The sequence below is a fragment of the Parus major genome, chromosome 4 (assembly GCF_001522545.3).
Source record: "Parus major isolate Abel chromosome 4, Parus_major1.1, whole genome shotgun sequence".
Lineage (NCBI taxonomy): Eukaryota > Metazoa > Chordata > Aves > Passeriformes > Paridae > Parus > Parus major.
The window spans coordinates 36,762,257-36,783,554 of NC_031771.1; the positions used below are offsets into that span (position 1 = coordinate 36,762,257).

At 39.1% G+C, this 21,298-nt stretch overlaps 1 protein-coding gene across 6 annotated transcripts; it reads right to left on the reverse strand.

Annotated features, from left to right (window-relative positions):
- Nucleotides 1-1,294: 1,294 nt before the first annotated feature.
- Nucleotides 1,295-20,471, reverse strand: DCTD (dCMP deaminase). Of its 6 annotated transcripts, XM_015624437.3 has the most exons (8): nt 20,364-20,433; nt 19,008-19,058; nt 16,295-16,406; nt 14,833-14,968; nt 5,823-5,939; nt 4,534-4,630; nt 4,007-4,051; nt 1,295-2,613 (listed from the first exon to the last, which is right to left on the reverse strand). In XM_015624437.3, exons 2-8 carry the CDS (start codon nt 19,028-19,030, stop codon nt 2,535-2,537), a joined length of 609 nt encoding a protein of 202 aa, XP_015479923.1. In that variant the 5' UTR covers nt 19,031-19,058; nt 20,364-20,433; the 3' UTR covers nt 1,295-2,534. The 6 variants fall into 6 exon arrangements, with proteins under 6 accessions (XP_015479923.1, XP_015479921.1, XP_015479928.1 ...); XM_015624435.3 differs by lacking the exon at nt 19,008-19,058 and having other exon boundaries at nt 20,364-20,471; XM_015624442.2 differs by lacking the exons at nt 19,008-19,058; nt 20,364-20,433 and adding an exon at nt 18,817-19,001.
- Between the last annotated feature and the right edge of the window lie 827 nt (nt 20,472-21,298).

Genomic DNA, 21,298 nt, shown 5'->3' on the forward strand with positions numbered 1-21,298 from the left:
CACTGAGTGGATCCTGTTGTAGTGCCTTTATCACAGAGGAGAGTCAGTGAGCATCAAGAATTAGAATGGCTGACCAAAAAAGCTGCAGAATCTCTGTTTGTGTAGATACTCACCTGGACAAGGCCTGAGCAATTGGATCTAACCTGTAAGTCAACGGTGCTAAATACCCTCTAGAAATCCTTCCACTCCAAATGGTTCTATTAATCTCCAACTTGAGCTTCAGCAGCAGAAATAAGTTTATTATACTGAGAGGTTTTCTTTGTTTCTTCTATTAAGTACTCTTTGTTTTGATGTCAAAGCACTATCTCCCAAACTATTAAAACAAAACCAAAAAAACCTGAGAAGTGCAGAGAGCTCTGGACATGTACAAAGTAAGGATCAAAACTTCTTCAAGATTTTCTCTAAAACATTACTCTCAAACTAAGCACACAGTGTCTCAAGACTTGTATATGCTTCTTCCCTTTCCATAAAGCTGCCCTGGAAATTAGAGTCCACTTAATGCCCTGAGTCCACTGATCGTCACTCTGATATCTTGTATCTGATATCTTGTATGTGTGCCTCTATCAGATCAAAACCTGATCAGGAAAACTTTAAAATCCTATATTTTTCTCCAGTACTGCACTTCGTTACACAACCAGAGAAGTCCTGGGGGAAAAAAATAAGTTTACAAAAGAAAAAGTACTTTCCCAAAAACATCTGGACATTGGTTCAAAAAACTTCCAAGTTTTTAAGCACATTATATATTCACAGTATCCAAGGTCTAACATGAAACACAGTAACTTGAATCACAATGCATATGCATTTTAATCTGAACTTAGATTAGCAGTTTTATATGAAAAAATTAGCAATTTTGCTGCAAAAACCCAAAATTCTGCTTCTTCTCTCCCCTGTCCTATTGTCAGACACATATAAGTTAAAATACTTCTACTTACTAATTCAGACCAAAGAAAAAGATGTGCAGAAACTGGCTTAGTAACATTTTATTAAAGTAATTTTTCAGGTTTCATGCTCCCCCCCACACACATATGTGCAAATTTCTTCTTCTGGCACTGAGCCACAGACCAATTTTGACGTGGAAAACAGCTGTAGGAAAAAGAAACTCAGAAATTATCTTATAAATGGATACACAATACATTACAGTGATCCCTTTAGTAGTCAAATGGTTCATGAACATTATGCTTTATGTAATATCACAAATGCACAAAATATGCTTTCCATATGATTGCAAAAACAGCAGCGCTCTGGAGCCAAGTGCATGACTTAATATTATAATAATGAGTCTACTTCAGTGTAGTGGATTTTAATAAGACTTTAATAATACTGGTATGAAGCCAAATTACATAATGTCCCAAAATATGAAACAAAGCTTTTGTAGAGAAAATAAAAGCTCATTGAAGTATAACCACATTAAAAAAAAACAAAAACAAAAACAACAAAACAAACAACCACCAATGTTATCTAAACAAAGCCATTAGGCATATTTAATTTTTAAAAATCAAATTAGAGAAAAGGAACTCAAATCTATTCCCAGATCTCAAGATAAAATTAAAGAGGATATTATTTTAGGCAACATTTATGAAAATGGAGGTACTATGTCAGCACTGGGAAACAAGCTAACATCGTAATTACATCTTTTGGCACAGATATGGATATGGGTTGAATATCTTGAATTTCTCTCAAAGGACAAAAAATGATTCAGTTACCTTACAGGTGGAGTTTAAGACTAAGCTATGTTGGATTATCTAAGAACAGCTTAGACCAATAAAATTATTTTCTTTTACACATGAGAACAAACTCAGTTGTGAAAGTCCCAGAGGTAAAGCACTGAACTATTTACTCCCTCAATCCCCTTCAGTTCTGGAGTCTTGGGGAAAGTAAGGATTTGAAAGCACCTGTAAAGCTCACTCAGGCACGGACAATTCTCAGAACAGCTTCCTCTCTTAACCCTGCCCAAATATGACAATGTCAGACAGTAATTAAAAGAAAAATCAGCATTTCATTTGCTGGATAACAAGCAGAATGCCACACATTCCTAAAGCTGTAAAACCTTTTCAATATTAGTGTTATGCTAGTTGGAAGATTAGCATTTGCATGGATAACATTTTTTGTTCTTTATTAGGATCAACTGTTAAGATCCACATATCCAACAGAGATCAACATACATTAGCATATTCGACTGTACTACTGGTTACAAGCAGTACTGTTAAACTGAGGCTAAATCTGTGCTGACAGCCCATCAGAGCATGTGGTGATGAATACAGGAAGAATCAGAACAGTTTCCTTTACTTATATTGTTTCATCTATGTGTCTCCACTTTTTAAGCAGTTTTGATAAAGGCATAGAAAATTTTAAGTAGATTTAGATTCCACATGACAAGATGAAGTGAGCAGGACATTTTATGCCTTGGATTTCTTGTAAGTCTACTTCAGCTACAGAAACCATTAAAAAGTTGCAAGTTACTTGGAGATGAAAGGCATTAGCAGCTTTTTAGAAAAGGATAATCACACTCTTCTAAAGACTTAATGAGACATAATTCACAGAAGCTTTTGACTTGGTCTGCTGTTAATTGAATCAAAGTCAATGATGATCTTGTTACACTTTGGCTTGAATTCCCTAAAAAAAAGAAAAATACAGATATTAGTGAGTAGTTAAAACATTTTGCTTGCTTTAGTTTCAGCTAAATTTTTGAAGGAATAAAAAATACTAAAAAAACACATCCTTAGATTCTCATAGTTTTCTTCTCTATGGGAGCCAATTATAGTGCACCACACTGAGAGAAACCTGGACAAGAAAGACTAAGACAAAAAGACACATGGGGTGGGTTACCCTGTACATTCTTCAGCTATTGGAATTTATAAATTACCCAGGAGTCAAAGGACTTTTAACAACTTAGCTGCAGGTGGTGGCATCATGTTACCAGGTCTGCGATTTTTGTTCATATATTTTTAATATATATTTAAAGATCTAGGTACAGATATAGGTATCCAGAAAAAATATTTAAGTCTTCTGTATATGTATGCATATAAAAAAGATATTTGGAGTACGTTTTGATAATATTGATATTTTGATCAATTTTTCCCTGCCAAGCTTTAGAAAAACACTTTCAAGCTTTGTGTCAGCATAATAAAATATTTTTTGTAGAAGGGGAATAGATCACATTATGCCATACTGGGTAAAACCCAAACTAGTTAGGAGGGAATTACTTAAAAATGGTAACGTTAGAACTCTAAAATTAATACTGCCACAAAACGTTTCCTTTTATTATCATTACAGCATCTGCTACAGCAATTAGCAAGGAAGGTATACAGGGACTGAGCATATATTTTCCAGCCTACCAGTAAACAAAAGATTATGCAAATAGTGTGGATTTAGTGCCTAATTAAGTTCTGCCGTTCAGTTCAAGAGATTCATTAAGTACCACCTACATCCTCAGCAATCGATATAAGGATAAGTAACAGTCAACGCAGGAAAGCACATGCTGCTGACCACAAAAACTCTGAATGCTTTGTTCTGAATAGCAATCTGAAATGCAAGAAACATTTTTCACCCTGGAGAAGTTACAAGATTTGACTTGCAAGAGAATGATTTATGCTTCTTAGTCAAATAGTCTTAGTAGACAGGAAATACACTGAAGTACTAAAACTGAATTTCAAGTACTGCTGTGTTTTTCCATGGATGTTTCTTAGCCCAGTAGGTATCTTTCATCCTAAAATTTTATCTGTCAGAATTGTTATGTTTGCAAATTTTTCGAAGTCTTTATATTAATACTGTAAAACTTTTTAGAGTTGCAAAGCCTCCCTGACTACATAATTAGCCTCACCCACAGCATGTAACTCTCTATCAAACTCGCTGTTGAACGGATTGTCTTTAGGTATCTCTGTCAGTGTCTTTAAAAACCCCACTCTTAAAACATTTTTCAGATTATCATTACTTTATAGCAAATCTTCCAACTTTTACCCTTTTGTCACCTAAAATCTGACTGAAGAAGATGAACAGCTGTACGTACCAAGAATTAATTATGGGCGGCATGTTTGACACCTTCCCAAATTGACTGCAACAAAAAGATACTGAAGTTTCAATAAGGATGGAGTAATCCACAGAAACAACAAAATCAGTTGGTTGTTTCAGTCCAACTCATATGATCAAAGGGTAATTCAGGTTGCAAGGCACTTCAGGAGATCATCTATTCCTACCTCCTGCTCCAAGCAGGGTCAAGGAAGACTCTACAGAGTACAATGTGACAAATAACCACCCCCTTGACAATTTCTCTTGTATTCCAAGAGCAAAATGAGTCATGGACCATTTTCTCACACAAATGTTCCAAAATTGAACTTTTACCATACACAAGACAAAAGAATGGTGCAACAGTCTGTCAACCCAGTCCTTCTACAGAGCAAACCATCTACAAACACTACAGAGGAATTAATAAAATGTTACATAACTGATAGAAGAAGAACACTTGCCCTAAAGTTGGTCCCTTTCACACCCTCCTTTTCTTCCATTCCAGAGTAAAGATAAAGTTAATTCTCTCACCTATATATAATACCTGCCAAATCAAACATCCGCCGTGCAGCTGTCATTTCTGTAGTGTCATGATACTTATCAGACATGAAAATAACTTCCTTTATGCCTAAAGAAATTTCATAGAAAAAAATGTTAGCCTTACACTGAAAAAAACATTAATAATGTCTGGTGCACAAAATCAGATGAGGCAGCATTCATCCACATGCTCTACAACTCCTTGGTACACCTCTACTCACAAATGTATGCTGTGTAAAATTGCTGAATGATCTTTGCCTAAATCACTTAGGCAGGGAAAAAATATAGTGGCTTCAAAAGAGAATTCACAAGTGTTTTGCAGCTGATCAACATCTTCCCGTGTTTGCCAGACAGCATGAATATCAGTACATTGCAATTTAGTGCTGACATAAGTGCCTAAGGAAAAGGATGAGTGACTACACTGCGAACAAGCAGCCAATCTACCTTGAAGAGCATTTGATTCTGTAAGTAAGAGAACTGTATGAAGCACAATGCAGAATACCATAATCTTTCCCTCTTCACCCCTCTTGATTTCAAGCCATACTGAACCAAAATAAAGAAGTGTTCTGTTTGCTGCTTTCTTCCTATATTCCTGTGGCCATTAGTAGAGAGACACTCCCCAGAACAGCAATCCATGCTGGGACTGCATGACTTCACTCAGTGAGCGAAATGCGTGCTACTTCAAGAAGAGATTTTTACAGAACTGAAGCCTGCTGCAGATACTGCCTAATCTCAAAAAAGGAGGCATATTTAGGCCAGCGCACTTGCTGCAGTGGCACAGATTTATAATAATTGTAATGAAAGACATAATTAAAGTAGGATCATAGAAATCTTATGACATTTATGAGCAAAGATATTTTAAATTCTTCAAATATCTACCATGCATCATATTCAAATTAAAATTTCATGTATATACTCCCAACAGACCTTTTGTCATGCAGAAGTTTATTTCTTTCTGCCCTACTCTATTCAAAGTGCCAGAACACAGTAAAATTGACAGTAATTATATGCAAAGCCTGTGTTGTTCTTTGGCAGCTCCTGGTCTAAGAAGTTACAGACCTAAATTAGAAGCACGTTTAGAATCACAGTAGATGCAATTAGCACTGGAAAAATTTGGCACCGTTGAGATGCAAAAAACCCCCATAAGTAGCATCTTATGAGGTTGACAGTGCAATTAATTTAGATCTAACATCAGCAATTTAACATCAAATACATCTATTAGAAGATACCAATGAGCAGGCAGCACTGCAACCCTGAAAAAGCAAGCTGGCACTACTGCTTACCTGCCTGGATGATGAGTTTTGCACATTCATTACATGGAAATAAGGCAACATACATGCTGCAGCCTTTCACATCAGCTGAGTTTTTGTTCATGATGGCATTCAATTCAGCATGGCACACTGATTAAACAAGGGAAGAAACAATTCATAATACTGATCATTAAAATAAGTCAAACAAACTAAAGTGTTACAATATAACTGCTTACATCTTTTCAAAGGCAAATAGCTTGCACAGCTTAGCATAAGGGGCAGAGAATGAAATAAAAGCAGAAATACCAAGATCAATGAAGGTCAATTGTTCTGACCAGGCTGCCGATTAGTAATGATATCATTAAGTGCATTAGCACTGCCATTTGCTAACACCTATTGCAGGCAACAAAGCCGTAGGCTGTGGGCCAAGCCATTGCAACCACCCTTAGTGAAGCAATATCTCACAGCTCCACAACTCTCTGGAGTATCTAACTGCCAGTATAAAACAGCTCATTTATGTGTTTACATGCACAGATAGGAACAGTCTAATGGTTGTAGGAGCGCACTGTGCGCTCTTAAAGGCAGCAGAATCGCCAAGTAAAACTGAGCAGCTCTGTCCTCTGGGCCTCAGAATGGCTCAGTGCTGCTGCAGGATTCTCCCACCCCCAGAATACATGAGACACACTCAGCCATAAAAACATCCAACTTTAATATCAGAATGACTTTACTGCTCATTAAAAGGTGCCAGACTTCACAAGCAGGAAAACAAAGTCCTGCATTTCTCCATGGATTTGAGATAGGCCAGGTAGAAATGGACCATCCTGCCTTACTCCACCATTAACACAATAGCTGTTTCTCGACAGCAGCACCTTAGGGTTTCAGTGTTTATACACTACACATGAACAGATTATCTAATGTGCTAGCAACACAGCTGAGAAGAGCACAGTTTCTGTGTCATCCACAATCAAACTGAAAAAAAATGGGATCTCTGTGAGAACTTCCTGTTTACTCCTAGGAATAACAGCAAGTTGCATAATTTATATACCTACCTACTAAGAAAATGCCTGCTGCCCTGACTGCTTAAACAGATGCCGAAGTATGGTGTGGGTTTGAGATCATTTAGGGACCTGCATGTGCAGACAACATTAAGAGGTTTTCCACTGCTTTTTTTGAAAAACAGATTTTTTTAAACTCCTTTTCTTCTCCCTTGCGCCCATGTGAAAATTAAACCAGACCAAGTTTCACCACACAACTTCATAGTAAACTCAGTGCTATATGCTGACCTCCGTGTGAATGATCTCACCACACAAATAACAGACTGCAGTACCTTCAACACGCAGCAATCACTGCTGAATAGAAATGTTTTCCATATGCGCTAAATGTCTACATGGAATTTTCTATACAACAGCTAATGCACTACAAATTTACAGCTCAACTTACAGCACACAAACCTCCCCATGCAGACAAGTCACAAAGGACCGAACACTTGCTAAAGAAAACTCAGTATTGGCTTCTACCACACCCATGCCATGCTGTCCACATACCTTCTTATAACCACTAAAAACAGAAACCAACACAAAAAATAGGAAATTGAAAAAGAAAAAAAAACAACAACCAAGAGCCAAGAACCATCACATTAAGGCTTCTTTCACTATTTTTACTGTTTCTATTGCAACTGCTATTGGGTCACACTGTATTTTAAATATATGCCATTAAGTGTATGAGAGATGCAGTTACGTGAACCTATACATTTAGAAAATCCAGAAAATATGTTGAACTCCAAGTATATTACTAAGATGCATCAATCTTATAAAGCCTTTACAATAAATAGTCAGAGAATTATTTTTCTGGGGCTACGGAGGATTGAATAAAAGAGTGACATAATTTCCACCACTGAAAATGTCAACAGGACAGAAACTTCACTTTTAAGTTTCTTTGAACAATATATTTATGTTCTAGGCAGCAGCTTAAAAAACAGAAGGTCTCCAGAAAGATGGATGTTTTCAAAGACTCCCAAAACTTTAAAAGAAACAAAACTAATTCCTTCAGTAAATCTTTTTCCTTCACTAAAACTCAGAAATCTTCAGCTCTAAAGCCAGACAAGTTTCATTACTAGTACTGCAACAAGCTTCCTTCCTGCACTGAGGGAAATGGGAGAGAAAAAGGTTCTTTTTGGCAGACTTCTACAAACTTTCAACAACAAACCTCTTCCCAAGCAAAAATAATATCAGGCCAAGCATAACTTATAGAAGATAATCAGCTGGAGCAAAATAAATTTTGTCTCCTGACCACCTTCACACAATCTAAGTTAAGAAAAATTACAGCTATCCCATGTGGACAGAAGGCACAGACACAGCAATAAGAAACAGACTAATCATTCCAAGACAAAAAGTACTTAAGTCTACAACAAACAGAGTAAGTTTTCATTTCAAATAGAAAATGAGGTACATTTTTCATGCACCTAACCAAATATTTCTGACTGAACTTACTGCAGAAACCAATAAAGGACCAGAACCTTGCACTGATTCCGGAAGTGATAATTTTCCATCTAGTATTACTTTTTTTTAGTCTACTGGGCTACTGAATACCAAACCATTTTGTCTCAGTTGCTGTGATTTGAAAGTATATTCTGGGGAACTATCACTACACAAATTTTGTTTTATACATCTCCCTAGACACCTGCTACTTATAAAGGGATATTATGCCAGATGGTTCTTAAGAAGGTGCTGGCATCAGACAAGTATTTTTAGGCTTTGTCCCATCACTCTTAATTCCCTCTTACTCATATTCACCTCTCTCTGACAAATAGGCATTGAGCAGGTAAAATAGATCTATTACCTGCAGATTTTTCTTATAGACCTGCCCAGCTTTTTTGAGAAAAAAAATAAATCCAGAAGTCCAAAATCCCTCTTGTTAATGACTAACTAGTTTACATTTGGGGTGTTATGAAGTTTTATAAGCTGTTAAGTATTCCTGCTAATAGTTAGAAATTGTCCTCTCTGAGATTCTCAGAAGCTAGCTTAAAACAACCTTTCACAGGTGCACAGTATTCAGAACTCTGAAAATTGGATCTTTAAGCAGACTAGTAAAACTAATAATTTTTACAATACTCTATTAAGGAGCTCCAGAGCTTTGGTATTTTAAAAAAAATATTCACATATAGCCAACACAATATCAAGTCCACAACACTGGTTTCCTTTCTGGAAAAGTAGCTTGAAAAGTATTCTCAAAAGGCTTCATTAGCTGAAGAAATAACCATGCAACAAGAAGTTAAGTGTGTGTGCTCTGACATTCCCACCACCTGCTACTATGTTCATGAGAGGGGGGAAAAAAAAAGTAAAAAGCTGATTTTGATTGACTGCTTCATTACTGGTAGTATTAATTGCTCGTGTTTCTATCTCTTCTCATTCCATGCTGGTTTGTGTTGCATAGCTGAGGTGGTACTCATCCTTAAGCTCACCTGTAAATAAGAGACCCCTGCTTACCCTATAAATGGTAATTTTTCAGGATTGAATACTTAACATGAGCATGTTCCCAGTGGGTTGCAGTCAGAAGTACTCTTCCCACATTCTAAGTATGTTCTGACTAGCAATTTTATAAGAACCACAAGACTAGTCAAAGTGTTTAATACTGTTAAAAGGCTTACATGCTTGATGAAGTGCATGCTAAGGACAACCATAACTTTAAAGATCCTTTAAAGAAGCAATTGGAGAACGGCTAGGGAGAATGACTTTTTAATGATATTAATTACCAATTGAGCCAGACTAAGAATTTTGTTATCCTTTACTTGCTGGAATTCTGACACTGAACATAGCAAGAATCACAAAAGGTGATTTGAACATTAATTGATTAAGAATCACAAAAGGTGATGAACATTAATTTAAGGAATGGAGTCTGGAGTGACAACCACTGGGGGCAGTGGTTGAAGGACCTGGAATTTGTTGAATGACATTTATTTTTTTCAACCTGTTCAAAAGCATTGGGATGGTTGCTGGTCACTTCATTAAGGGCAGGGAGACACTGATACTGGGCTGGTACTGCCCTCAGCTCTTCCTGCTGTTCTTTCCCTCTCTTTCTGTCTGTGTACTGGAGAAGAGCAGCTGCTGTGGTCAGGGCACAGAGACAAAGATAACAGAAGCAGATTTGTTGGGAGACCTAGTAAGAAAAATGGAACCCCAGCCTCACTGCTTTCTTCCATGAATAACGAGTACTGGGAAGTGAAGATGGCTCAGTATTGGCTCACCTCATCTCATTTATGAACATCATAAAACTTGCTGGGTCAGAGAAGCCCCTCTCAAAAACCTGAGCAGCATTAGGTAACCCACTCTATTTCATGGTTTTTCTCATCCTGCTCCAAGTTAGCTCTACTCCTAACAGAACACAGAGGTGTTTCTTAGTGGGCAATGTAGAACAAGGGGAATTGTTTCTAAATCTCCAAACTTTCTACACATTTGATGCATGACACCAGAACTGGACAAAAAACCATGCAGGGCAAGAGTGAGTGGCTGTAAGTGGAGACCATCTCCTATAGATCCCCTTTGCAGCTAAAACCTCACTTTGCACTGCCAATTGGGAGTGAGCATCACACTTCTTCAGAGTGCCTTATCAAATTTTGTGCTGTCAAAATAACAGCTTCCATAAAACTAACATTTGCCTGAATATTGTTGAGTGTTCATTTCTCTGAAAAATTGACAAAAAAGCTCATAATCCTAACACAAGGAAATGTTGATAACAGTTTGTTTAATTTTACACAGCAGGTACTGTTCAATTAGAGCATACTTTTTGCCACAGCACATATTTTATCATATTTGAACCTGTATAAATATTTGTAAGCACACTTACTCAATATTTTCTATATTGCTCAGAGGTTTCTAATTTTGCCAGTCATTTTAATTTAAAACCCTTAATTAGAGACTGGTTGTCAAATAGATGTTCTTAGATTACAGTGGAGACAGAGGGCATAACAGGAGCACAGCAACTAGATTTAGTGGGAAGATTTGTGTTAATAGGAGAAAAATGTAATATTTTAAATGATTGGTGTGAGAAAACAGATCCTCAGATTCATCTAACAGAAGCAGAGGGCACATTTTTGACTCTGGAAGACAGAATTTTGCGTAATTATTATGAAGCTTCTGTACATAGTACTGAACACAATGCTTCAGGAAGAGCTTTTCATAACATCTTAGTAAATGTTTAATAACATCTTAGTAAAACTGGCCTTCCATTTCTCTCATGTGCACACACACATCCCAGGCTGTCAGTGACTGGCAGCCCGGAGCCAGTTTCAACATAATGGTGAAATCCTGATTTTGTGCTGTGAAAAATGACACTCTGTAAAACACTCTGTGCTTTCTGATATAAGAAGGCTATACTGTCCAAATATACATCACAACTAGAAGGAAGAGCCTTTATCCACTTCAAGAGTCTCATAAGGAATGCACAGTATCAATACAGGCAATCCATGTCACTATCCCTGTAATATCCAAATGCCTTTGCATCCTCTAAGGAAAGGAAAGGTGAACACTAGCTACCACATTTTGATGCCTTCTCCCAGCAGCAGCTCAGGTTACACCTGGATTTCTTAATCAAGCACAACACTGCCCCTAACAGTGAGCTGAGCAGAATCCACTCTTGAGGGTGAGATAGATACATACAGTATATTGCAGCAGACATAGGTAACCAAGACAGTGGTGAGGTCCCAATCAACAAGTTTCAAGATACAGCAAAATTCAAGAATGACAGGACTTGTTTAACCTCACACAGAAGTTCAGAAGGTAACTGTTACCAGTAAGTGCACAGGGAAGGAAGAAGGGTTAACCGCATTGAATAAGAAAAGCTAAAAGAACTTAGTGTTCTTAGGTGATACATTGCTGGCACATGCAAGAACCTAAAAACTAACCACAGATAAATATAGGGTGGAAATTGGAAGATTTTTAGCCATGAAACTGAATCTGATCAAAGCTATAGAATCAATGCACCCATCAGTTCTTCTAGAGCTCAATAAATTTGTTATATTATCACCTAACATCCTTCTGCAAAGATCACCTCTGGGTCCAATCCCCTACTATGTCAATGCTGCTAAACACAGACAGGGCCAGGCACTGACCCCTGGTCCTGAAGCCAACTGGCACAGACTGGCTTGTGCTCATCTTAGGGCTCCCTCAGCAACACACCACCCTCAGCCCTGGGTTTCCTCAAGCTCCAGGAGGCCCATGACACCACACAGTTATTTTGTATGTCTCAGTTCAAAGTGCATAAAAAAGCAAGAAGACTTTTATGCATCCCTCCAGAGAGGGATTTTCAGAGCATGAAACAGAGTATGTGTTGCCTATCTGCCAGTATGGCCCAAGGGAAGGAAGAGGGTTAAGCATACCATCTCAGAAGGCTTTTCATTTTAAGTCTATACCTGATGACTGTTCTCTTGCAGTCTTTTTTCCATCCTGCCCTCTGGAGCACCACTGGAAGAGCAATACTGAAGCTTTGCTCTGGAGAAAGCTAGTCAGAGTGGTAAGAAACACGGGAAGTGAGCTAAGCATTCACAGCTAACCCTAGAGGGCCCAAGACCAGGTGGTCAGCACTCAGATCCAACCCCAGACCTTTTCTGCAGCACTGCAAATGCATGAAGTAGCACCAGAAAACATCTTCCAACTTAGTGTGGTGATACATGCACAATTACCATCAGATTTATTTAATAAGCTACATTGCAGTGATGAAAGTGCCATCGTTCCCATGACTAGCTAATGGAGCACACAGTATGATTGTACTGTCTCTGAACAAGCCAGTAAGGAAAAAGCAAGGATAAAAAGTTCAATTTACACAAATGCTGTGATGATTAGCAAAAGGAGAAAGGAAAAATGACAGTTTAATGAGATTTTAGTAGAAATTCTATGTGTCTCTGCATCTACCAGAATTTTTTACGCAGAAGATTTTTTTTTTACATATACTTGTCTGGTCTGTCAACTGTGCTATCAAGATTAATAAGAAATTGCTAGAGTTTAAATGATCTGTGAATTACAAAATAGGTTGTTTATTCATCACAGCAGACACTTTGTGTTACAAAGTTGTGATTTTTTTAATGAGGTGAAGACTAAGAAAATGGTGGGGGAAGGGTAGTAGTTAGACCAACTCCTGGAAATCAACTCGGCTCTCCAGGCTGTTACTAGTTAGCTCATTTTTTAAACATCACATGCTCCACATCTTCTGCAGTCAGAGTTAACAAAAGGAAAAAAATTCTCACATCATCTTGTACAAAGATTGCTCACAGTACTTTTAGTTTAAACTGGTCAGCTTAGATTTGAGTGCCTGGAACATGCTCCAATGCCAGAGACCACCCATTGTGATTTTAGCTCAGAAATGAGACCTTGGAGCAGCAAAAAGATTCAACCAAAATCAATATTCTGTTTTCAGTGCTTTATATTTAATCAATGAGCTAACACTTGTTTCCTTGCCCTGTAAATAAAGAGCAGTCATACCAAGTTGTACCATTATGGTCACAGCACTGTAAGTAAAAACAGTGATTCAGAGCAGACTTCAAATTTGGCAGGAGTAGACTTCAAATTTGGCCCTATATTGGGAGTATATCTGTTACAAAAAATATTATTAAGTGGTCTCAAGCTTAAGAATTACCATTAGAGGTTTTATAATAAATTGGTGAAGTGAACAAGGACAAGTACTGGGGTTTTAAGAAGTCAAAAATACCAAACTGATGAATTATGTGCTGAGCCACTGCATATCATCTTTCACTTCAATACTATAGAAAACCAGAAAATGTCTTTAGAAAGAGCTCTGAGTGAACTCAGGCTATGTCAAAACTCATGCAAGTTTAATTTCTCAATCACACCAGTTGTTAAAGTTACAAGTAAGAAACAGAATTAGTAGGCAGAGATAAATACTGGTCACTGGAAAAGAGCATTTCTCTGCAAAAGGTGAACTCTGGTGCTAACTTTCCCCCACCCATGCAGGGAGAAAGAAAATTTCCTTCCCTCTTGTGCTTCTCCGCCCTGCCATACCTGTGCTCAAGACAGGCTGAGATGCAGCACAGGATGAAAAAGCTCCTGTTTTTTCTGTGCCCATGGCTTCTGCTGCATTGGTGTCACACACAGAGGTGCAGCAGGAGCTGGAGTGAGTACAGAGAGATGAAGGGGGACTTAAGGAAGCACGGGAGCTGTATGGTCTCTTACCAGTCCTAACCAAAGTTTCTTCCCCACATCAGCCATTGCAGGCCACCAAGGCAGCTCTCTACCCAATTTCCACGCACGGCAGACAGCACTCGTAGCATGACACCCAAGGCAGCCTAGTCTCCTTGGCTCCTGCAAACCACATCTGATCCAGAAAAGTCAGCCCTGCTGATAAGGTCCACCAAATTTCACAGAGGGCCCTTTAAATAACACTTACAGAAGGCCAAACTAGGCCTACTGTAAAGACAAAGGCAAGATCCAAAGCAGCAGTCAACCACATCTACCATGAAATCAACCACATCTACCATGAAACCATCCTTGTTCTTCATTCCTTTTGTCCATTTAGTAACTGAGAATCAATCAGAGGCTAAAATAAACAGTGAAAGTCACCTCACACATAGAAGGGTAGACCCACGGCACACAGACTTCAAGACAAATATCCAGCTTCTTCATAGTACATATAATCTATGCCATCAACACCTGAAATGGAAATTTCCCACAACCACTGGAGTTTGTAATTTTAATACCTGTATTTTAGACCCAATTACTTGTTTTGCATATACACACTCTGTAATTTCTGTGGTGACAAACACACAGAAGTAGCAATCATCTGTGTGCTTCAACTGTGTGCTAATGAGCTGCTTCATATTTACAGGCTTTCACTACCCAATCCAAAATGGCTAATATTTATGAACCTATTTCACCAGAAAGTCAGTCCTTCAGAAAGACTGATTTTTATCCTGGTGTACCATATTAATAATAACATATTAATATGAGTGGAAAGAAAACTGATCAATACTTTACCAACTGAACTTTCACAGATACAGACATCACAAGTCTAACCTGTCAACCATAGGAAGCCTTACCATAAGGATATTTCGTGTCTAATCTATTTGCTCCTGTTCTTGTCCAGGGTAGTACATCATCGCTGCAACCATTAGGCATCCCATTGTAGCCAATTCCAACAATCTTGTTTTCTGAATTTACAATGCAGGCACCAACCTAAATAAAATCAGATTTATATAGTATCAGCAGCATGCAAAACAATGTGTCAACAACAAAGATGAGACATGGAAAGTTAGTCCTACAATTTTCATTTAAGAGATACAAGCTTCACTTAATTTATTAAGTCGTATCATCTAGTGAGCAGGGCTACAATGGTACCTAACTGGGGGGGCTTTGAAATAAGTCAGGGCAGATGTAACTCTGCTCACACTTTGGTCATGCTGTTCCCATCCCAGCCTGCCAGCACTGTTCCTTGTCTGCTCATGAAATGAACCTAGTTCAGGCAGCACTGAATGAACCCTGATGATCACTAAGTTCAGCTCCCCAAACTAGCTTTCCCAGGAGCAGTATGAGCAACATGAGCAAGAGAAAAGTTATGAAAGATGTAACAGAAATAAAAGTGCTGGCTTATGCAGGCCTCACAAGCCTTTGTGGCTTGTTGCAAACATGAACTAAAATTCTAAACCTTTTAACTCCCACCCTTTATTGCTTCAACCTAAGTCTACAAAGGGACTCTTCATAAATGATGATGTATCCCATTTTTATGTGTTCCACCCATATCATTTGTTGAAATTGCAATACTACTAATTTTAATTCACACGACGTGTTTATCAACCAGCTTTGGGTAACAAAACTTTAGTCCCAAGTGAAAAACCTTCAGAGAGCTAAGTGCCATAATGTACAGAAGGAAGTGAACAGATTATTTTTCTGCTATTTGCTTCCTGATTTTTTCACACAAAGGAAATCTAACAGGATGACTGGATCCTGCAGAATAACATGTTTCAGGAGCTGTATCAATGACATGAAATCAATATTGAACAATATTGAACAGAGGCACATGAAACATGTGAAAAATGGGAACAGACAGTGAAGCATAGGGAACAGGGGATCCTGAGGGAGGAACAAGGTAGATGAAAACTCTAGTCAACCCAATAACAAACAAACAAGTACTCTTACAGGTGAGGAAAAGAAACTTGTAAAAGGTCTTAAAAAAATTACAACTTAAAACTTTCAGCAGTTTTATCCTCCTCTTAAAGTGACTGTATTTACTGGAAAAAGGAGACAAAATTCATGTGTTATTTAAACTTCCAGATAAAAAGATGATTTCTAAAACTCCAAGCTACAAATGTACACAGAATTATACATATGAGGTCAGGCCCAGTAACAGAATTTCTGTAACAGAAGGTGCTGACTACGTTAAAAACTGAATAGCTATATACTGAAATAACTTTTATTAGGAATTTCCTGAAACTTCTATGTGTACATCTGATTCAATATGCAATATAGATTAGGTTATCTTATTGTTATATGTTACCTTCTTACCTGAGAGCTTGGATCTTTGCTTCTTTGTGCTGACAGAAATGCTACTGCCATAAAATATTCAGGCCATTCCAAATAATCCTCTCTTTTTTTGCAGGATGCTTCACTGCTGAAACTACAGTTTATAGTAAAAAACAGCCATCAGCAAACACCACAGACCTAGAGCTACTACAAATTTTATTATTTTAATGTGCACAAGTTTAAAGTAACCAGGATCAGAATGTGGCTAAGACCACACATTCACTAATATTTTGATAGTAAAACCATCAGTGTTAAGTGCTTTCCAGGAACTTGTATATGCAACATTTCCTTTCAAGGAAAAGGCATCCAAGCAAGGTTGCAAATTTCATTTTTAGATAAGAAGGTTGAGATATGCAGAGCACTGAGCAATTCAAAGACAGAGCAATTTATCCTTTATAGATAACACCTTGTATATTTCAAAGGTTCAGGTATATCATGTACTGCCATTCTTCTCACCCAAAGATAATCCTTTTTATAATGACTGATAACTGCCAGCCTCTAAGTTATTTTGTACTTCTGCCTACAACAAGTGCTCAGTAGCTTCCTATTTGGTACCTTCCTCTGCAGGTATTAATTTCTGACCATATGTTTATCACCTTAAGTTTACCTTTTGTTACAACATTTACCACCAAAGATCTGATGCCATTCCAACAGTTCCCTGCTAATTTTCTCTTGAGATTATGTCTTATGAAAGCCTTCTGAAAACTGACAGGAGATGGGCTCAAGAACTTTTTATTTAGATATAATATATAAAAGTGCCACAAAAGGTTGCTTCTTTCCCTGCCCTGAAGAGTACATCTGGGGGAAAGAGGAAGAAAAAAAAAAAGGTGATACATCATTTTCCCTTGCCTCCTTATGGGTGAAAGCCTGCTCAGACAGTGTGAGACACAACAGGGGAATTTCTGTGCTTTTCAGCTCAAAGAAAAGAAAGGCAGACATCTCTCTCCACAAATATACTTAAGCTTCAAAAATTTCAAAAAAAGATCAAATTAGAAGAAATTTTCCCAAACTCTCTCACCTATATTGCTACAACTTGAAAAACAAACCAATGGAACATCTCAAATACAGTGATTAGCCTATCAAAATACAAGGGACACAGTACTTTTCTTCTTGGGCTCCCCTTACCAAAGACTATAGCTTAAGACTAAGATACCCTTCTTGTGATGTACAGCCATGCAGAAAAATATATCGCAGGTAACTGCAAGCAGCAAGACATCTCCTAGCAACACTAGTACCAGCACTTTCAGAAGACAAACATTAGAAGGCAAGTGTTTAGTTAATCATTATTTTTATAACTAAAACCATGTATTAGAGGCTTTCAGTTAGCTTGTCATAAAGAGGTTACACTGTTTGAGTGAAAACAATGCCAGCACATGATAAAACTGTACTTTAGAAACCTACAAGGTGCTATTTACCAAAGATAAATTTCTGGTTTTGAATAGTCTGTATGTGGCACATTACAAGTTAGCAATTTTGGCTTGTTCTTGGAATGAGTGAGGATCATCTTTAAGGCTACCAACTCAAAGTAAGGAGGGAGGAACACACACTCTTGATGTAACCCACACACCTCTCTCACACTTTGACAACATTGGAAATAGTGCCCAGAATTGTCAATTGTCAAAGCAAACATGCAAATCAAGTATGTGATTCTAAGAATGCCCAAACTGACTTGAATCACTGTAACTACAGAGTTGGGCTATATCCTACCAAGAAGGAAAAGTGCTCAGAGAAAAAAAGAGATTAAAGACATGCCCTGACACCACTCTGTGCCAAACTGAACTTTGACAGGTTAACTGAAACATCAAGAAAATGTTTCAGCTATATGATTATTTAAAATATCTAAAAAATAGGGCTTTACAAATTCTAAAACACAACTGGACTTTAAATGATCGCTTCTGGCTAAGTGACATTCACAGTGATGTCTTTGGAGAGGGATGAAACACAATGCAGAACTACACTGAATAAAACATTCAGGGAAAAGGGCTCCAGAAAGATAGTAGTATTCTGAACTAAGAGGTCGCGAGTTCTTCTTTTGTTAAATTATTCCCTAGCAACTCTACTTATTCAAAACATAACAAAAGCTAGTATTTACTTTTCTAATAAATACAGAACTGTATGTAAGTGGAGGTCCTTCAGAGTACCAACTTCACAGGGAGAGGAGCATATCTAAAAAATAAGCAGAAAGCTTACATCAAAGAGAACATAAAAAACCCCCAAAGACCTTACTCAATTACTTCTACTTAAAATCACTGTGTTTGGCAAGATAATTCCCTCAACTCAGTGCACAAGAACTCAAGAGTGTGAAATGGGTATAAACCACTTAATTTCTGATTGAGCAGAAGCCAAGGCCTTGGCTAGCAGTCAAGCACACACATGAAAATTAGTTTATGGATTTGGGGCAGCATAATCTTCTTTATGCTCATTTGTAAGTTCTAGAATTGCATGAATGAAAGCTACTCTAAAAAATACTATAGCTAGCTGTAAAACAGGCAATCGAGGCTTACCCTTAGGATAACCCATAATAACTTCTGAACAAAAATAACAGAAACTGAAAGCCATGAAGAATACTGCTAAGAACAATGGGAGAAAACAAAAACCTAAATTTTAGAGTAATCAGTATTCTATAAAAATTTTGTAAAGGTTATTTCAAGGGAAAATAGAGAAAAAGGTTTTGTAGCTAGAGAACACTGCCTCCCTTTTCACTTCTTTTTCATCCATCTAGGCTTCAAGTAAGCTGTAACACCATCTGAAAAAGGAACAAATGTCATTCAGCTACTTAAAAATGGTGTAGCATAACACAAATTTATTTTGAGAATCCTAAAACAGAATTTATCATCTCAAATTTTTTCATACAGCAATTATGACAGTCAGCTACACAACAATACAGTACAACTAGAGGACTGGGGGGGGAATCAGATCAACCTCTTTTTATAAGTTTTTCCTCTGCTTCCTCATCTTTGATGTCATGTGCATTATGTTACAATTCTATTCGAAGACCAACTATCAATACCTTGGCATTGAAATCACAGGTAAAAAACGAAGTGCGTATTAAAAATAAGAAATAAACGTTTTCAGCTAAGGTCTTGTTCCCCAAAAGCCAACCACGGCTCTTGATGACCTTCAATACAAACTTTTTCTTTAAATATCGTATTTTATGATGACTACTAGATTAAATGAATGTGGGATTTCCTTTACTTGAAGCTTTTCATCTTTCCCCTCATACAGGTACTGAGATAAGGTCATTACATATTCCGTACTGGGAGGGAAGGTTTTGAAAGAGAAAACTCCATCTTTCTTACAGAAAAACAATACTCAGTGCATTGCAAATTAATTATATTCACAACTTTCTTGGGAGATAACCCATCAAACCTGTAAAGATAAACACTGTGTACGAATACTGAGCCTCAATTAAGCAGTACAAGAACACTTCCCTTCACTGAACGTACTTCACTTTTACAGAGCCACTTCTGACTTTAATTAATTGCATATTACTCACACCGGCCTTCATTTCCGGAAATAATGAACACAAGACACCCTGCCTGCTCTTTTTCCTATCCCAGCGATTACGACACCCAAGTAGAACAGGCCGTGCCCTCACCACACGGCCTTTAGGGGCTGCAGGAAGCGCCTCCCCACGGGACGGGTTTCCCCCGGCACGGCGGCGGCCGGCGCCGCCTGGAGAGCCCCCGGCTGCACGGACCTTCCTCCCCGTCCTGCCCCGGAGCATTCCAGCCTCCCTTCCTCCCGTCCCGTCCCGGAGGATTTCAGCCTTCCTCCCTACCGTCCCGGAGGATTCCATCTTCCCTCCCTCCCGCCCAAGAGGATTCCAGCTTCCCTCCATCCCGCCCTCAGAGGCCGCGGTTGCCGCACGGCGTGGCCCTCGGGCCCCGCCACCACAGCCTCACCCGCGGGCGGCAGCGGCGCGGCCCGCCCGGAGAAACTTTAGTCAGCCGGCGTGTGAGGGGAGCACGGCGACAGTGGGAGAGGGAGCCGCGGGATGGCGGGCGGGAAGAGCCCGGGGAGGCCTCCCGCGGGCTCTGCAGTCGCGTACCCGTTCCGCTGCTGCCCGGGCTGGGGGCCGCTCATGCTGCCGCGGCCACGCTGCTCTCTCCTCTTGGCGCCTCAGCGCGGGCGGGCGGGGCCGGGGCGGGCCGCGGCTGCCCAGCCCGGCGGAGGATGCTCCCGCAGCGCCCGGGAGCCGATCCCGCTGCCGGCCCGGGCTGCTGCGGGCCTCCGACACTAGAAACCAGCCGCTTGAATGTCTGTGCAATTTTCTGACAGATGTTGATTCTTATGTTATGCTTTGACAGAAGCATGCGGGTTTTCGCCCTGCTCACGCTCTTGAGGTAAATGCTATTTATTAAAGCTTGACATTAACATATTAAAACGTCGAAAAATGGGAGTTTTTATTTGTTCTGTGGATATAAAATGAATGTGGAAATTGAGTTATGGTTTATTAATACCTCCCCAGCTGCTGCTAGGTCATAGAAGTCTCCCAGGATGCACAGGTAGCTGAACATATATATATAACCCATTACGGTGCAAAATAAGAGGTATGATAATAAATATTAAACGTTGGCATGGTGTGTTTGTGTTCCTCGTGTGAGAAGCTGCCTACCTTGGCTGGCTGGCTGCCACCAGGGCATGCCTTTGCGGAAGCTCTCAAATGGGAGCAAGGTACACATGTTCGCTCCACGGGGCTGCGAGGCATCAAGTGAAGACTGCCCAAACCCAGCCGAACGTGACCAATTCGGTTCCCACTGGAGACACTGACAGGGGCAGCGGGCTCAGTGATGGACAAAAGGAGAACACTTGCCTTTGAGAGCATCCCCCAAGAGGGGTTTGTGTGCGCAAGCGGTGCGTTCGCACTGCATGTGAGCTGCACCACTGATCTGTGGTCAGCTGATGTGGCTGAGAGAATGGTTTCCTGCAGCCTGGTCAAAAATCTTCCTCTTCATCCAAGAGGATGCTTCAGGTTGGAAAACA